The sequence below is a fragment of the Otolemur garnettii genome, unplaced genomic scaffold (genome assembly GCF_000181295.1).
Source record: "Otolemur garnettii isolate 467f Iridium unplaced genomic scaffold, OtoGar3 scaffold00115, whole genome shotgun sequence".
In the NCBI taxonomy this organism is placed as follows: Eukaryota; Metazoa; Chordata; class Mammalia; order Primates; family Galagidae; genus Otolemur; species Otolemur garnettii.
The window spans coordinates 382062-399795 of NW_003852510.1; the positions used below are offsets into that span (position 1 = coordinate 382062).

At 50.5% G+C, this 17734-nt stretch overlaps 1 protein-coding gene across 2 annotated transcripts in view; it reads right to left on the minus strand.

Moving 5' to 3' along the window:
• Window positions 1-7932: 7932 nt before the first annotated feature.
• SMOC1 (SPARC related modular calcium binding 1) overlaps window positions 7933-17734 on the minus strand; it is a 153514-nt gene continuing 143712 nt past the window's right edge. For both annotated transcript variants that reach the window (XM_003797357.3, XM_012809878.2), the window contains exons 11-12: window positions 16043-16287; window positions 7933-9989 (exon numbers count right to left, since the gene is read on the minus strand). In XM_003797357.3, the coding sequence (XP_003797405.1) occupies window positions 9976-9989; window positions 16043-16287 (259 nt within the window). In that variant the 3' untranslated portion in view covers window positions 7933-9975. The remainder of the gene's footprint in view (window positions 9990-16042; window positions 16288-17734) is intronic.

The following is a 17734-nucleotide window of genomic DNA, read 5'->3' on the forward strand; positions in this document are numbered from 1 at the left end:
TTTTTTTTTTTTTTTGCTAGCCACTCTAAGTTAAAAATGAAAAATGCCTTTTAGCTGATTAAATGGTACATGAAAAAATCATACAATCTGTTTGTGCCCATCTCTCCCCTTTTTGGTCACTCCTGGATTATCCAGATGTTAGGCTTTGTCAAGAGAAAAGCTAGGATGAGCCATAGAGAATGGGGAGGAGAATTGAGGGAAGCAGCCCTGGGATCTGAAGACCCAGGTTATAGCCTAAGGGGCACCACTACCTCATTCTGTGAACCTGAGTCAATCCATTACCTCCTAGATCACAATTTCCTCAACTATAAGTGGGGTTTTAATAAATGAACTCTGAAACACATTACTTCTAGCTTTAACACAGTGAATCTAGAATATATGTAAAGTGATGTGTGTGTGTCCACATACATGCATGTGCACACACACAAGCCCGTTGCTTAACAGCCTTCAGTGACGTCCCTTTGCGATTCCTTAGCCCTGTGTCCTATGCATTAGTTAGTATGGAGATGTAGCTAACTCTTGCACTTATGCTCATTGTCAGCACTTTTTACTGAGTGAGCCATGACATTTCTACCCCTTTGACTCATTTGTTACTAGGGTAATGTTAGATACTGTAAGAAATAAACCCCAATGTTTCAGTGGCTTAGCAAATGAAAGTATAGTTCTCACTCCTAAGAATCCAGGGAGGACCTTCTTTGTCAGCGGGTGACTTTCTTCACTGTGATCATTCAGAGACTCAACTCAATTACCTTCCATTTTGTAACTCTGCCAGCCTCTGGGCCTCTAAGTCCTCTTTATCCAGCAGCAGATGGAAAGAAAATTAGAGCAGGCACACACACCCCTAACTGCCTTGGCTCTGAAGCCGTACTCATCACTTTTGCTCATAAAAGCCAGTTACTTTACCCACTGAAATGCAAGGGAGACTGGGACATACTGCCCTGGGCTGGGGAGCCACTTCCCACCGACCAAGTGACCACTCTAGACCACAACAGGATATTGTACCAATGTTTGCATCGCCACACTCCCTTTGTGATCAAGATAGATACTTTCAATATCAATAGCCGAGAACAATCTAACCTCTATGTCTAGGTGGATTTTCATGGTTTACAGCTTTCATAGGTGTGTGTTTGAATCTGATAAGAACAAGAGGTAGATATTTTCATTTTATCAGTGAAGTTCTAAGAGGTTAGTTAGGTGATTGCCTGGGAGTACACAGACAGTGAGAGGCAAGGATAAACACAGGTCTTCCAATTCCAAATTCAAACTCTTCCCAGCATATCATGGCCTCGTATGGCAAACACAAGAGCAAAGAAGGAGGCTGGATCTAGCCAGTGAAAGAGTTCCATGGAGAAGCAAGCAGTCAGTGTCTGTGCAGTTGGTCTTCTCGTGCTCCCACAACTCCCTTCCCCTCTCCTTTGTCTCATTCTTACTGAGCAAGGAGCTTCCTCTGGGAACACTTGAATATACTGATGTGCCAGGAAAAAGCCAAGGGCAGACTGGTGGAAATTTCCAAAAGGGAATTTCGACTGTGCTGAAGTGATTTGGATGGAGGAGCCTAATTACTGACAATTAATGATGGAGAGTCATCTGGCCCCAGGGAGGTGGTAATTCAAAAGACATCTTCTCGGAAAAGAGTATCCAAAAAAGACTCCTGGTAAACTGCCCTGGTAGGTATGTCATGTGGCAGTTACGGCATTTTCACAAAGGAACAGGGGAGAGGAGAAATCCAACCGACTTTACAGAAACTGAAGTTAGTCTTTACTCATAAACTTGAAGGTAAGCCATCAATCTTTCTTTGCGTTTTTATTACACTTTTATTGAATTATATTTGACACACAAAAACTATATATTCAGGGTTTACAGTGTGATGTTTTGATATACGTTTACCCTGTGAAATGATCGCCACAGTCAAGCTAATTAACATATCAATCGCCTCATATGGTTGCTTTTTTGTGATGAGAATGCTTAAGATCTACTCTCTTAGCAAATTTCAAATATTCCATACATTATTATAAACTGCAGCCACCATGCTGCACATTAGGTCTATACAACTTATTCATCTCATAACTGCAAGTTTATAACCTTTGACCAACCTCTCCTCATCTCCACTACCCCGCCCCGGTACTGTGTTTCTACAGATTCTCTGTTTCCATGGATCCAACTTCCATAGATGCCACCTCGAGGTGAGATTATGCAGTATTTGTTTTTCTGTGCCCAGCTAATTTCACTTAGCATAATGTTTTCTGGGTTCATCTATGTTGTCACAAATAGCAGGGTTTCCTTCTTTTTCTAAGGCCAAACAATATTCCATTGTGTATGTGGTATATATATATGTACACACACACACAGGGTGCACATAAAGTTCATGTGCCAATTAAAATGGTTTAACATACTAAATTGCACATGAAATTTATGAACACCATATATATGTATGTATGTGCATGTGTGCATATGTGCGTGTGCACACACACAGACACACACTACAATGTCTTTATGCATTCATCCATCAACAGACACTTGGGTTGTTTCCATACCATGGTTATTGTGAATAATGCTGCAATGAACATGGGTACACAGAGATATCTCTTTGAGATACTCATTTCATTTCCTTTGAATATATACCTAGAAGTGAGATTGTATCATTCTTTCTTGAAAATCTTACTTAATAAGTAAGGAGGAAAGGCAGTATAACCCAAGGTAAGCTATTCTTTAGATTCTGGTTTCTAATCTTAGTCCTTTCTGCTATATCTCAAGTTCTCCCTGATGGTTGTCATTCTGTCATCTTTATTACAACTGCATATCGCATCAATGAGATTGCTTCTATAATGCATGGTAACTTTTTTTTTTTTTTAGCTACGATCGGCATCCCTGGCTGAGTTTTCATTCCATCATTTTTTCTTTTCATGACTGGGGGACGCACATTAAAGCTTGATGGCAAGCAGACTTTATGTGTTTGATCCACACAGCGCTTTTTCAAAAACTGAAATGGTTTCAATGTTTTAGTAGTGAATATTGTGTGTGTTGCCGTCTCCCCAGAAACACACAAATCCAATGCAAGACCCACTGACCCCGTGCCATGTGCAGTGGAGGGAATCTATGAAGGTAAAGGGATACCCAAAGTCAAAGGTAGTTCAATGGCTGAGCCCTGACCTTCTGACTACCACATTCAAGACTCTTTCTGAGTCATCTGGGAAAATACAAAAGCAGGGGGCCTGGGTCCAGGCAGACCCTTCTCTCTCACTTGCCACAGCCCTGTGGGTCCTTCTGCCATATCCTGCTGCCTCCCCCCACCCTCCCCAAGGTGAAGGCTGCACAGCCAGTAGTCCTGCTCCAGTTTTTAGGCTCTTCCTGGTCCTGGGAGTCTTTATATGGGCCATTTCACACCCAGTCAAGGATTTGGTGGGGAGGGGACCTATATTCAAGGCAGTCATTACAAACATTGTGAGGTCAGTACAGCCCAGCATGGCTGGCTCCTACCTGGGTATCAAAAGTGATCCTCCAGACAAAAAAAGTGACCCTCCAGCAAGCGGAGTTCTCATCCTGGGTGGGAGTGGGAGGAAACGTGCTGTAGGAAGAATTGCTCAACCCTGGGTGGTGGAGAGGACGGGGCAGATTGAGGATTCCGGGGCAGCTACACACATCTCTAAAAGTCCTTCCCTTAAAATAACGTCACAAGGAGTTTGATTATAGCAAAAATGGGCCAGTTACAGGAATTTACACAGCATGGGACAGTGTGAGCCAGAGATGAGTGGGTCCCCAGGGGTCCTGTCTGGTACTGGAGGAGACGGGAGTCTGGGGCCTCTAAGGACAGTGTTTTTCTAGGTCAGGCCTGTTAGGGTTCTGAGAAGGCAGGAACCAGGCAGTTTCTGTGCCCATAAGTAGAACTACTGGGGTTTCATGTGCTTGAGACAGGGGTCCATCATCCTCCAATATGGGGCAGAGGCTCTCTCTGGAATCAATTTCCCTGCCACTATCACTAAATCTATCATAATAGGACTTTGAAGGATTTTATTTCCCCAGAACTGGTGATTAGAGTCCCAAACTAGGCATATAGAGATGCTTAGCATCCGTATCCTAAAGAACAACCAGGGCTGACACTCTACCCAAGGATAACTAATACAATATTGAATTAGTGCCACAGTTAACCACCCTCTCCTCATCCCAACTGTAAGAGAAGAGGGGTAAGAGAAAGGAGAGAGACAGCCAAGAATCACTGGATTGCTTCCTCTCCTCTCCTCTTGAAGCCAAAAAAAGCAGGGAGGCTCTGAGACAATTGTTCCTGCAGACTCAAGCTGGCTAACAGGCCTGGCATCTCGTTTCCCTGCCAGACATACACGCAGCAGCCTCCTCCACCTATTGAAGCAAAGGAGAAGGAAAGTGGGGAGAGATGTGGGGCCAGGAGGGGGCCAGCCTGCACCCTCTCCACGTGGCAAGGCCAGGGAGTGTGGATTTCCCGTGGGTGAATAGACATCCCAGCAGGGAGCCAGCCATAACCACATTGTAGGTGCAGCACCAAAGGCAGGGTCTTTAGAACAACGTGGACATGGGGTGTATTGGTACACATTTGTGCGGGTCAGCAAGGAAGAGGTCAAGTCAGGGCTGTCCCGCCCACATCAAGGCCCTGGGACCGGACATGTGCCCGATATGAGGCACCTGAAGGCTTGCACCTGGGAAGGCCAGTGTGAGTCTGAGAAGCCGCCACACTGAACACACAGGTTACGGGCGCTGTCTGTTAGGAGGCCCTCATCATCTTCCTCTCCCTTCTCTTTACTTACCGCCTCAGAATTGCTGGGTCAGGTCGAAGTGGAGGAGGACCTTCTCAGAGCTGTGTCTCTGCTGCTCCCCTGCAGGCAGTTGGGGTACCAGCACAAGACTGTGCCAGGCAGGGAGGGGAGAAGACTTAAACCCAGCTACAGATCAAAGTTCTGTAGCTGGACAGCACTGAGCTTGTGAGTTACTGAAGTGACTGGGAAGTTATGGAACTACCTGATTGTCATTAAGGGTTCCACCACACAGTGGAAGGATGATGCAGCAGCAGACAGCTGAAAGTGGAGACTGCGGAACACGCAGGAGTTTCCCATGTTCACCTGAGGGCACTGAGGTTTCTCAACAAACCACTCTCCCCCAGCGTCTCCTGGGCCTCCCCTCTCTAAGTTTCCGGACTGTGAGGATAGCAGCACCTCTGCTGAGGCTACAGGGCCTCAGCTACCTAGAGGTGGCTTCCAAGTGGAGGGTGGGGAGCTCCCCCCAAACCCAGGAAGGCACGCATTCCCCTTAGAGTTCATAAATGTGATGGACCCTTCAGAGGTAACACACATAAAATGCACCATGTAAATGGCAAAAGTCTCCTTGTTAGAAGACAATGTAAAAATAGCAATTTTTTCATCAAAATAGAAAAGAAAGCACAAAGACAATGTACACTGTGATAGTCACCAGAGTTCACCAAATATTTCTGATTCTATTTCCAGGTACTCACCAGCTGCCTTTGAGTTGGGTAGAACCATGGGGTTTGCTGTCCTCATTGCAATGGGAGCCAAATGACAAACAAACATCACTTCCAGATGGAAGTTTTAAGAACCAGGGCGCAATTTACCACCTCCCTTTGTCCTGCCTCCAAGACCATGGAGCATGGAGCCTCCGTTAGCCAGGGCTCTAGTGACGCCGAGGTGGCTATATCGCAGAATTGAGGAAACACCTTGTGTTGTAAGCCACTGAGGATGGAAGGGGTGCAGGTCTTTCTCGAGTCCTATGAGTCTGTCTATCGTCCTGCAGAGGGACCACAGCCAAGGATGCAGTGGGTGTGACCACTGAGCATGTGAATTATTAGGTTAACTGCAGACAGGCCTAGTCTGGGTTGCTACCTATGGATCATCTATCCTTAGCAGAGTGAACTTTGACAAGGGGGACACAGGCAAAAGAGCTGTCATAGGGTGAAAGGAAAAAGCGGCGGGCCGGGGCGGGAGGTGATACAGAAGCTGCATGGATCAGGTGTTGGCTGGGGGTGGCGCAGAAGAGTAGAAGGAATTGGCCAGATTGCCCCACTCAGATCTGACAAGAAATGACAAGGGACACCTGTGTCACAGACCCAGAACCAAGGTCATGGCCTATTGCCTTGTCAATTCATGAAAGTCACACAAAGGGTGGTAGTGAGCCAAGCCCTGGAGTTGAGAGCTTGAATTGGTAGATTGCTGCATGAAAAGATTAAGTTTCTGTACTGTGGAAAAAAGCCAAACACCACAGACCAGAAGGTCAGCATGCCTGCGAAGGTCTTCAGCCTGCTTGGCAAGCACACCTGGCCTTGTGTGTTCTCAGGAGCTGGGGAGTAAATGGCCAGGTGCAGGGCCTGGCTGTCTCTGGTTTTGTTTTGTTTTGTTTTGTTTGTTTTAATCTACAAGGGGCTTGATGGTGCCAGTTCCCTGCCCCACACCCCTATCCTGTTGGGAACAAGGGGTGAGTTCTGGCCTGGGGCCTCTCCTTGGTGGAATTGCAGGGCCGATCCCTACTCACCTCTCCATACCTGACTGAAAAAGTCCCTGTCTCCCCGTCCCTGCAGAGCCCCGGCACAGCATAGGAGCCTCATGTGGAGGAAGAAGCAGAGTGGATGTACCTTGCACTTTTCTTTGCCTCTTGGCCTGCCATCCTTGGTGAAAGCAAAGGAAGGCAGGGCAGGGCAGGGCAGGGCTGCCGGCTGGCCCAGTAAGCAAGAGTGCGAGCTTAGGTCTCTCTGCTGGGAGCAAGGTCAACGTCAAATCTCCCAGCGAGGTCCTGCAAGGGCAAATGCCTTCCTTAGTTCTTTTCCCCAAATCCCTGAAGGTTGTGACAGGCTTCTGCAAAGCAGTGGTGTTTAAGAAAACCCTTTACTTCGCTAAAAAAAAAATACACTCAGACCTGAATGCAGCTCCCAGCGTCTTAACTGGGCAAGAGAGAGAAGGTTGCAGTTCTAGCCCCTCCAGGGCAGCAGCCGGGAATGGGCAGCTCTGCAGGCCTGCAGCCGGAAATCTGAGGGGATGCCTGCTCTGCCCTTTCCAGCTGGGTGGCCCCCATCCTAGGTCTGAGTCCACAGTTGGGAAATGGGGACAAAGATAACTATGTCACTGGGTTGTGGTGAGTATTACACATGACAGGGCCAGTAGATGCAGTGAGCACAGTGTGGGCAACTCGGGGAGTGACCGGAACTGCTGCCCTTTCTTCTGAAGCCATGGGAAGGGGCTTGTGTGACCACATTCCAGGGCTTAGAGTCTTTCCCAGGAAAGCACAGCAGAAGGAAAGGTTGGAGGAGAGTTTTCCCAGAGGAATTATCTTCCATTCACCTGTGAAGGACGATAGGGCAGAGTGTGCAAAAGGAGGCAGTCGTTTCCAAGGATGGCTATGTGTAGGGCGTTTCCAAGGATGGCAAGAGGGAAAGAGGCCAGTCACTGTGGAGAAAATCTAGAGATCCTCACCCCTGCTGCCATCCTGGTCCTGAGGTCCTCCAGCTCCACAAACCAGACCAGCAGCCTCTGCCAGCCAGAATATGTACCACAGAGCAGGGGCACAGACCGCAGGAACCCTGCTGGGGGTCTGCTGCCCACCTACAGTGGCACCTAGCCCAGGGGCTTGTGATCTGGATGGGGCCAATGCACCCACTCCCACCAGCCTGCGCCTAGGGAATGGGCTCCCCTCCACCCCGCCCTGCCCCCAAAGCTCTGCCAGTAACATTTCCTACATTCCAGTGGTGTTTGAAGGGGAGAAGGGAGAGGGGCCTCCCTGGGGCAGGTGTGTGGCTGGGGGGAAGGGAGGAGCACGGAGAGGGGAGGAGCATGGAGAGTGCAGCACCACCCAGCGGCCCTGCTGGGTTCCCTGACAGGTATGTCACTAACTGCACAGGGACGAAACCTGCTAGGAAACAGAGACTTTTCATCAGAGGAAGCCACCCAAAGAAAGAGGCAACAATTGCCAAGTTTTATCCCTTTTTATTTTTTATAAAACAAGCTACAAATAGTTTCCCTCCCTCCCTCACAAAGGAAAACCACAGCCTTCACACGTGTTAGGGACAAGATGCCTACAGGAGATTCTGGACTTGTACAGCAGTGCCTTCTCCCCACGGACATGCTTCCTCCATGCTGGAAATGGGGCTGGGGTCTCCTGCAAGGTCCATCCAGCTCCAGCACTCTGTGTTTTCTGGTCAGGGCCAATGGGAAAGGGCTTCCTTTCCACCTTACCATGCCAGGGTGGGATCACTAGTCCCTGAGACAACCTCTAGGACTTTCTCCAGGATACTGGGGACCTTCTCTAGCCCAAGACCTCATCAGATCACGTCCTGGGAGGGCCATGCCCCTCCCATGGGGCAGCACTATGGTGTCAATGCTTTCCAGACCCAGAATGCTATACATAGCCTGCCAAGGCAGAGACACTTAGGGAACACTGGGCTGGAATGCAAGATGAGGCCAGATTTCCCAGAGTAATCAGACAAGGGCACCGGTGAGGGGCTACCCGACCTCCCTCACTGCCAGCACAGCTGCTCATGCAAGAGGCACTAAGGGTCACTGTCAGTCTGTCTGGAGGCCCCCTAGGTGGGCACACCACCCGGACAAAGGAAGCTGTGCAGCTGACCCCAAGGCTGTGCCGCCCACACTGGGCATCCCAGCAAAATCCCTGGGGAAAGCTAGGCCTGGGCTTCCCCACAGCTGGCCCATTATTCTGCCCTTCTCAGGAGGCAGAAGTAGCAGGTCCAAGATCAGTTTCATGTCTAGAAATGGCCTAAAAGCTGGAAGACCACAAGAAAATTTAAGGGAATAGAATTTAAGGGAAAAGAACCTCAGCATTGGGTTAAGAAAAACAATTGAACAACTATACTGTTACCAACAAGGTGACCAACCCCACTCACTCTCAGGCCCGAGACACCACTGAGGACAACAGTGGGCGTGGAGGAGAGGTGAGGTCAAAGCTGTCTGCCTCGTGCTAAGACAGCCGTGTCTCTGGGCGCCTCTAAGTTTTCCTGTTGGCGCCACAGTCCTGGGTGCAGGCTTTCTGTCCTCCTCCCCCCACTGCTCAGATATGAAACATCTACTAAAACAAAAATAAAAAACCTGCTGTGTGTCTTTTTCTTCTTTGTCCCCCCCCCCATGCTGTATACAGTGCTGATACCAAACATGGATGAAAATGTTTAAACTGACCTAAGCTTTGTGGATAGTCTGCCCAGGGGTTCACTAAGATACTGGTGCACCCACTGGCCCAGGGTCCCCGGGGGTCTGGATACCATGAACACATGGGCCAAGCGAGGCTGGTGCCTGTGCCGGCTACTCACAGACCTGGACTGCCCCCTCTCCAGGGGCAATCCCACCTCTCCTAACTCAGTCTCCCAGGAGAAGGCCAAGCGACTTGTCAACGTTGACAACAAATGGCTTAAGGCAGCACGGTTCTCCCACCAAAAAAGAGCCGGTGGAGCCACGATCACAGGGCCCCCCTTCTACAGATACATAAGTACCAGTCTCCAAACAGAATCAGGTAGGCTGAGGATAGTGTCCCGGGTTCTAGAAAGCGGGACCATGTGTGTGTCCAGCGTGCCCACAACCCACAGCATGGAGAGGGGAGGAATAAACAAACGGCAATGCCAACACCTGTACAAAAGAACTATACAATTTACATATATATTTATGTACAGTATATAAATCTCTTCTCAGCCCCGACGACACCCTCCCTTCCCCCCCAAAACCTAAAAGTTGTCAGTAGCAAATCAAAAACTTAACAATAAGAAAAAGAATAAACAGTCTTTCTTCCCTTTCCTTTCCCCACTGTGGTATTAGATATTGGTGTTTAAAAATGAAACCAAAAACAAAACGTGAAAGTAAGAGTCATTAAAAGTGCAAACATGGTGGGCACCGCTTATTACACAGGGTGTGGCTGGGCCGTGGGCAATGCTGAAGGTTAGGCGTCTGACGGTCGGGTTGGTCCTGTTCCCCTGGACTCTCCACCTGCCCTTGGAGTTTGTTCTCCTTAGATGAGGCGTCCTATGGAGAGCAGGGAGGACAGTGTAAAAGCAAGAAGTCAGAGTTGGGTCCATGAGAAATCCAACTTAATGGGTCTCCCCACAGGAGCAGCCCTTTCCACCTGCCGTCAGGTATGGGGCTGAGTGGGGCTCAGGCAGCCTAGACTTGCAGGTAAGCACATTTTACACTGGTGAGTGAAGTCGGCTTGGCATTCCAGAGAACGAGGCTTTGCTAGTGAGCACAGGCTGGGGGAGAGGGGCGCACCCTGCACAAATCACACCACTCTCAGAGCCCAGCCTTTTAACCTAGGGCTGGGGTGGAAAACAGCAGATATTTGTTTACCAGTGGGGATGGCAAAATCTTCTTAGCACTAACTCCACCTTTGTCTTGTGTCCTCACTAAAAATCGTAAAAATGGGAGCCTAAGTCATGTGGCCAATCCCTTCCCCCCGCTACGCTACAGAACTTCATCAGGGGGTCACAGAGAAGCTCAGAAGGAAGGTGACTTACTGAGTGGGTTTGTGCTTGATTTTCCCAGGGGAAGCTGCCAAGACTACTACCTGCAACAAACGGGAACATGTGACACTCAAGTGGCCTTGACCCAGAGAATTGGCAGAGCTTCTCCTATACCTGGGTTCCTTCCCCTCTGATCCAGAGTGAAGAATGGACTTGGGAAAGAGCCTGCAGTTATGTGGCCCCGCGTCCTGTTCTGTGGGTGCCTGTGGCTGGGCTCTGCCCAGGCGGGCTCTTCACTGGCCAACAGTGTAAGATCAAGCTTTTGCTGGGTGCCTCTGTGAAGTCCCTTTAGCTATTTGACAAAAAGGACTTTGATGCTGATGGACACTTGTAGAACCTTCCTGGGTCTCTGTTTCCCGAGTTACACAATGTAAGAGGTGGAAGGAATCTTAGCCACCATGGTGTCCAGCACCTTTACTGGACAAATATGGAAGCAGAGGCTCAGAGTGGACAAGTGACTTGCACGATCCGCTCCTCTTCACAGGGTACCAAGCAGTTCTGGAGACTGGCTGTGCCTGCTCCTGCAGGGCCCAGATCTCTGATCAGGGGCAAGCCCAAAAGCTGAACTAAGCCCTGGCCCTGTTGTAAGGCCGTGTGACCCCATACACAGCTGAAAGCTCGGGTGGGCCTGTAGGGTGGGCGTGGGGACCAGAACCCTGCTGCTTCTGCTCTTCCTCCCTCACAGAGCTGCCTGAGGACCTGCCACCTTCACGGAGGAGCAGAGGGGTTTGTAAAGTGAACAGAGCTGCAGAACCTAAGCCCTCGTGCTGGTCGTGTGACCCACAGCTCAATGTTCCCCTCGTTATGCCAACATCCCTTAAGACCTGAGAAGGAACAGCAGAACACAGGGTGGAGTGGATGCAGGGGGGATGTTGGAACATTCTATCTTACAGATGAGGACACAAACCCAGAGAGTGACAAGCCCAAGGCAGACAGGTGGGAGGTAGCAGAGCCAGGCTGCACTCTGAATCCCACCTCTCCTCTGCTCCCCCTGCAGCTGCTACCCTCCAGGCTGAACGGAGGGGCTGTCATGTCCAGGGAGAGGCCTGCGGCAGCCCTGTCCACCAAGCTGAAGCTGCAGCGAAACGTACAGCCAACAGCCAGCAGCTGACTTTTGTAGACGCTTACTATGCCCGTCCTTCACTCGAGTCCTATCACTTTATCCTCAGGGGAACTTTATATGATAGTGACAAAATTTTCCCTATTTTAATGAGATTGAGGCTTGGTGATGTCCAGTAAGCTACCCAGGATGGCTCAGCTTCCACATGGTAAAGCCAATTCAGAGTGGTCTCTCTGCCTACAGAAGCATGCTGCAGACCACCAGGGAGACCCAGAGCCTGAGCCCAGAGCAGGTGGCATGCTCAGGCAATGTTAAAGGATGAGCTAGCATTTCTTGTCCCCCTGCCGGCCTCAGAGGATGGTAACGTTAATCCCAATGAAGGCGCTTTACAAATTGCGAAAGGCCAGTTATGGAAGTGGCCCCAGCTCTCAGAATGCCTAGTCTTTTCATGCTGTGCAGAGAATTCAACTTCCCAATGAGAACTCTGGTTGGTAAAAATGTCTATGTTCGTGCGGCATTTCCAAAAATTCAATCCCTCAGTCCCCAAACTATATTCGCCCCAAAGCTCCAAATCCCCCCCCCCACCAACCCTGCTTCTGCCCTCACCAAGTGTGCAAGTCCCTCTCAGCCCACCAGAGGGCACCACATGATCCCAGATGACCAATGCAACTAACTCTGAACTCTGTCCCCTGGGGCAGCTACACCACCCACCCAGGTGGCTTTTCTGTGCTCCCCAGAGCAGAGGGGCAGAGAGGGCTGCCAGTCATGCCTTCAGCCCCGGCTGAGTCGCACAACTGTATTTATCTCTTTGTGCAATCACTACTTACCAGGGACCATGCTAAGTTCTTCACCTGAGTTACATCATTAAACAGTCACCAAACCTGTGACATAGACACTGTCATCTCCATTTGACAAATGAGGAAACTGGGGCTGAAAGAGTTGGGGTAACTTGCCAAAGATGGCAGAGCTGAGATTAAAAGCCAGGGCTGTCTGACTTCAGGGGCTCCACTCTCACCTCCTGCCCCACCTGCACCTAGATCATAATCTCCTCACCTCACTTAGGGCTCTCAATAGCAGCGTGGCCCCTGCCTATGAGGACACCATGGGGTTCAGCACTCGGGGTGCTGGTGGCACCCTGCCCCCTCTCTGCTCACGTCACCCACCTGGCCACTCTTTGGGCTTCCTCAGGAGAGCAAGACTAGCTTGCTCATACTAGATGACATCTTCAAACCCTCATGGAGGTGACAGCAGTCTGGCCCAGGAACCCTGAGGCCAGGCTGAGCACCAGCAATGTGCTGCCTCACATGAAACCCTGAGCAAACTGCTCCTGCCCTCCAGAAGACCTCAGGGTCTTGGCACTAAGGCACCATGGGTCTGGAGCATTGTGTCCTGAGGTGTGTGTAGAAATGGCTAGTGGAGAGAGAACAATCCTGTTCCATGTCCCTGTGGGCCACCAAGCTACACAGGCTCCTTGCCCTGCCCTGCTTGTCAATTCTACACACCCTCTGCCTCTTTCCTCCATCGCAAGCTTGCACACACACACACACGCACAGACACGCATACAGGCATAGGCACAACTCATGTATACGTGTGTGCAGATATGCACATGTACACACAGGCACACTTAAAGACATCTGCACAGACCATGAACACAGTGACACACACAGATGGGCACATGCAGACCCACAGAGACATATATACACACATAGGCATAACACACATACACATGTGCACAAACCATGCACACACACAAACATACACAAAGACAGGTACATGCTCAGGCACATTCACAGAGACATGTTCAGATGTACACATACAGACACCTGCAGAGACATGGCCACACGCAGCACTCCTGCCAGACTTGCAACCAGGCAGGTGTTTGGGGGGCAACAGGATCCTGAAGCTCCCTGGTCCCCCTAGTCCCACCTTTGGGGTAGAAGGGTCAGGAGCGTGTCAAGCCACGCAGCACTGACAGTTGTAGTGCAAAGCACTCCAGGGGCCTCTGTGGGCAAAGCTTACAGATAATTGAAGCTGATACCTGTCCCAGGCTGAGACTGTGGTCAAGGAGCAACATCAGATGACCAGCACTCCCAAAACGCCTCATTCTAGTTCACAGTTTTCCCTGGATACTTAGTTCTGGTCCTGTGCATAAGCTGGGATTGGTAGATGCCTGGCACCTGGCTTCAGAGGAAGGCTAGGAGAGCTTGCCAAGCTCACCATACTCAGCCTTCCCATGTTCTATGTGGTGTGCAGGCCAGAACTACCAGCAAGGCAAGGGGACCGAGGGCAGGGTCAGTATAGACCAACCCCCTCAGCCTAGGAGTATTCCTGAGGCCTGGGGTCTCTTTCTAGTCAAGGCCATTGCCTGCACTCTGTGAAGTGAGCAGAGATCCCAAGTGTGACAAAGCATGATGTCATCCCAAGGGCAACCCTCATCCTCTCACTCCTTCACTCATTCATTCATCTGACCGCTACTAAGTGCCATGTTCTGTGCCAGAGCTTAGCCATTGAGAAGACAGGATCCGCATCTTCAAGGGGGCATCAGAAAAGTAAATGGCAATGAGGTGTGATAAGTGCTACTGAGAGAAGTGAGCTCTCATGATGAAGAGCAGTGACACCAAAGCTCTGCGGAGTTCTCCCGATGTCTCGGGCACTGGTAAACCCTCTCACTTGCTGTCCCATTTAATTAATGCAATAGCCTTTGAGCAGACTCTATCATTATCCCCACTTTACACGTGAAAATACTGAAACACAGAATGTTTGAGTAATTTGTACAGGTTGAGAATCCCAAATAAGAAAATCCCAAATCTAAAATACTCCAAAATACAGAACATTTTTAGCATCATTGTGATGCTCAAAAAGTCAGCATCACCCAAATCTGCATCTTCAGCCCAGACCCTGCTCTACAGACCCCCTCACCCTTCAGGTGCATCCAACGTGACACCTGTAAATGGCACTGACCTTCCCCAGCTCCCCCCTCACTCCCCTGTTCCTTCCATGTTGCCCAACCCAGTGGGCAGTCCCACCCTCCAGCTGCCCAAACCAACCACCTAAACCCACTCTACCACCAGCCTATCCACTTCCCTTCACCCCCACTGCTGTGCTGTTCATCACTCAGCCCTCCACTACCTCTTCTGTGGGCCATGCCGTGCATCCCACTGCGTAACTCTGCCTGGCTCAGCTCCGATCCATTTCCCATCCTGCAGCCAGAATAACTTTTTAAGCAAAACTGATCCATCATTTCCCTGACTCAACTCCATCAACAGCTTTCTGCTGCCCTTATAGTCTAAACTCTGTCCCCTGGATTAAAAATCTCTCCAACCTCATGTTGCCCAGCACCTGCCACCTTCACGCCACTTTAAAATATGCATTCATCACACAACATCCTTCAGTTCCTTGGAAACCCTGTTTGCTCACCTCCAAGGCTTCACTCCTCATCTGCCTCAGCTCAGAACACTCTTCCCTTCCCGGCCTCCCTGCTGGGCTCCCTCCCACCCCTGCCTCTGCTGTTGGTTCACAGCACAGATTGGCGATGCATCTGTAAAAGACTGGACAGTCAATATTTTAGGCTCTGGGGGTCATGTCCAGTCCTTGTTGCATAATCTTTTGTTAAAAAAAAATTACAGCCATTCGAAAATGGAAAAACCACTATTAGCTCACAAGTCAAGCAAAGGCAAGCCATGGACCAGACTGGACATGCAGGCCACGGTTTGCTGAGCCCAGGCATCATTCCCCTCACAAAGGGTTCCAAGGCTGTCTGCCCCTTAGTGACTTAGGTGCCCCTTCATACCCTCCTGCAACTCTGCACTCGTTCTACTGTGACAGAGGCTATTGACTGTTCCCCCAAAGCCATACTCCCCTCCTCTTTCTGGGTTCCCAGCCGCCATGCTGCTCAGTGTGCTCAAGTGACTGAGCTCCAGCCAGAGAAATAGGAGATGGGATGTGTGTCATTTCCAGAACTGGCCCATAAAACTCCCTCCCGTGCACAGCTCCACGTGCACTCAATCTGGTTGACTGGCCATGAAGATGATCCCCAGGGTATCCTTGGGAGTCCCATGATGAAGATGGCAGAGGTACTCTCAGCCTGGTTCCCAGAGGGACTGCATGAACACTTTCATTCCTTCCCCTACACACACACACACACACACACACACCACAATCTGGAAGCATGCTGAACTATTACATGGGCAAGACAAAAAAAATCTACTGTGTTGAGTCAGCACATATGGGTCCCCTGGTTGCTGCAGCCTGGCCAACCCTCACGCTCACACGCTGCTAACCACAATGCATGTGAACCCTCATTTAATATCCGTCTCTGTGCAAGGGCAGGGACAATCTCACCTCTGTGTCAGGCATCCAGCATGAAGCACAAAGCACTCCCAGGACACAACAGTGTAATACACATGCACCTAGGATCTCATTCACTGGGAGAGCCCTTGGTCCCTGCGCCTGGTGGCAGCAAGTAACGAAAGGCCTAGCGTCTAGGGGACAGCACTCACCTTCCTTGCTAACACCCAGGCAGCCCTTCAGCTCAGGCAGTGAAATGACCTTGTCCTTGTTCAGGTCACAGTAGTCAGTGAAACGCCGGGCACATTTCTTGGGCTTGGCTTTCTTCTTCACGTAGCGCTTGAAGGGCTTCATCTCACGCTTGTTAATGTCGCTGCTGCTGTTGCTATCCAGCTGGCTGAAGTACCAGTGCACCACTCGCTCCTCCAGGGTGTGGCTGGGGTCTGGCTCCGAGAACCTGGGCCATGGACAAAAACCCCACCCCCACCACAAAACACTGCTTAGGGTCTTGCAGGCACCATCAGCCCATGAGACCCCTCACGGGCGCTACTCAAGATCCAGCCTCACCCATGGCAAATCTCCTCAGGAGGTCCTGTGCCAGGGCACTGGTGCTGGGCTGCTGGGGGCCAGGTAGAGGAGGCTTCCCCAAGCCAAAGCCCACGCTGGGAGGCTCAGCTTACGGCAGCATCGGGCCACCTCCCCGACTTGGATCTCAATCCTCTTCTCACCAAGTGGGCGATCCTTAGCACACGAGCACGCCCCCCCCTGCCACAGCCAGAAGTGCGCTTCTACAGGATAGGTACTCGAGACTAACTGGCTTGGTCTACTTCATCTGAGTAAACCACAGCTGGAATCCAAGTCGCCCTTCCGCTCACTGGCCTACCACTCACTGCAAACAAGCTGCTCTTCACGTACGCACATGTACCCTCAGGTGGCCGTGGCCGTGGGAAAGGGTGCTCCACCACGCCTAGGGCCAGGCCAGCTCCCGGGGGTGCACCTCGGGCCTCCAGCTGCTCACTATCTCTGTGAGACAGGCTGGAGCTGTGAGCACAGGCAGTTTGTGACATATGGAGCTCCCACAGTCCCTGGCTGCCGGGCCCCAAGTGCGGTGGGAGTTTAGAGAAGAAGGCAATCTGGGACAGACACAGACAGAAGTCCTTAACCTGGGTCACACCCCTACTAGGGGTGAGTCTCTCCAGCTTGAGGTTTCCAATTAGGAGGTCTGGGGTGGGCCCAGGAGACGCCACATGTGAACCAACACCCCCAGGTGGTCCTGCTGAGAAACCCTGGACTAGAGTAACTGAGAACACTGCCTGGAGCCCAGATGTGCAGTCACGACCAGCACAGCCCACGTTGTGACCACAAAGCTGCCAGACTGATGTCTATGTGTGTAACCAAAAGCAAGGGCCTGCCCGTGCATTTTATTTGTTTATTTATGGCCTATCTTTTCCCAAAAAGGAGTCACGGTGATATCTACAATTTATAATTTTTAAAGCCAATGGTGGGTCTGACTGGGGTCTCTGACCAGAGAATGGAGCCACAGGGGTCCCCTGCTTGTGTTCCTGGGGCTTGGCATGGAGTGACTATGGTCTAGGCCCATGTGCTCACATTCCTGGGCAACTTCCCCTTGGGAAAGAGAATAAGGTTAAGGTCAGGCGTCCCACACATTCAAATCCCAGAGTTCTAGGGCCTTCCAGCACATTCTGAAGCTGTACCTGGTGAGACCATTCCAGGCACTCACCAAGGCCACCCTCTCCCTCTGGGGTTTGTCAAGTTTTCCAGGAGGGGGGATCATCTCTGATCTTTCCCCTGTGAACATGCCAGCAAACTCCCTCCCCTTCTCACCCCTCAAGTGACCTCAAAGTTCAGGGCAAAAGAAGTTTCCTTATTAAAAAAAAAAAAAA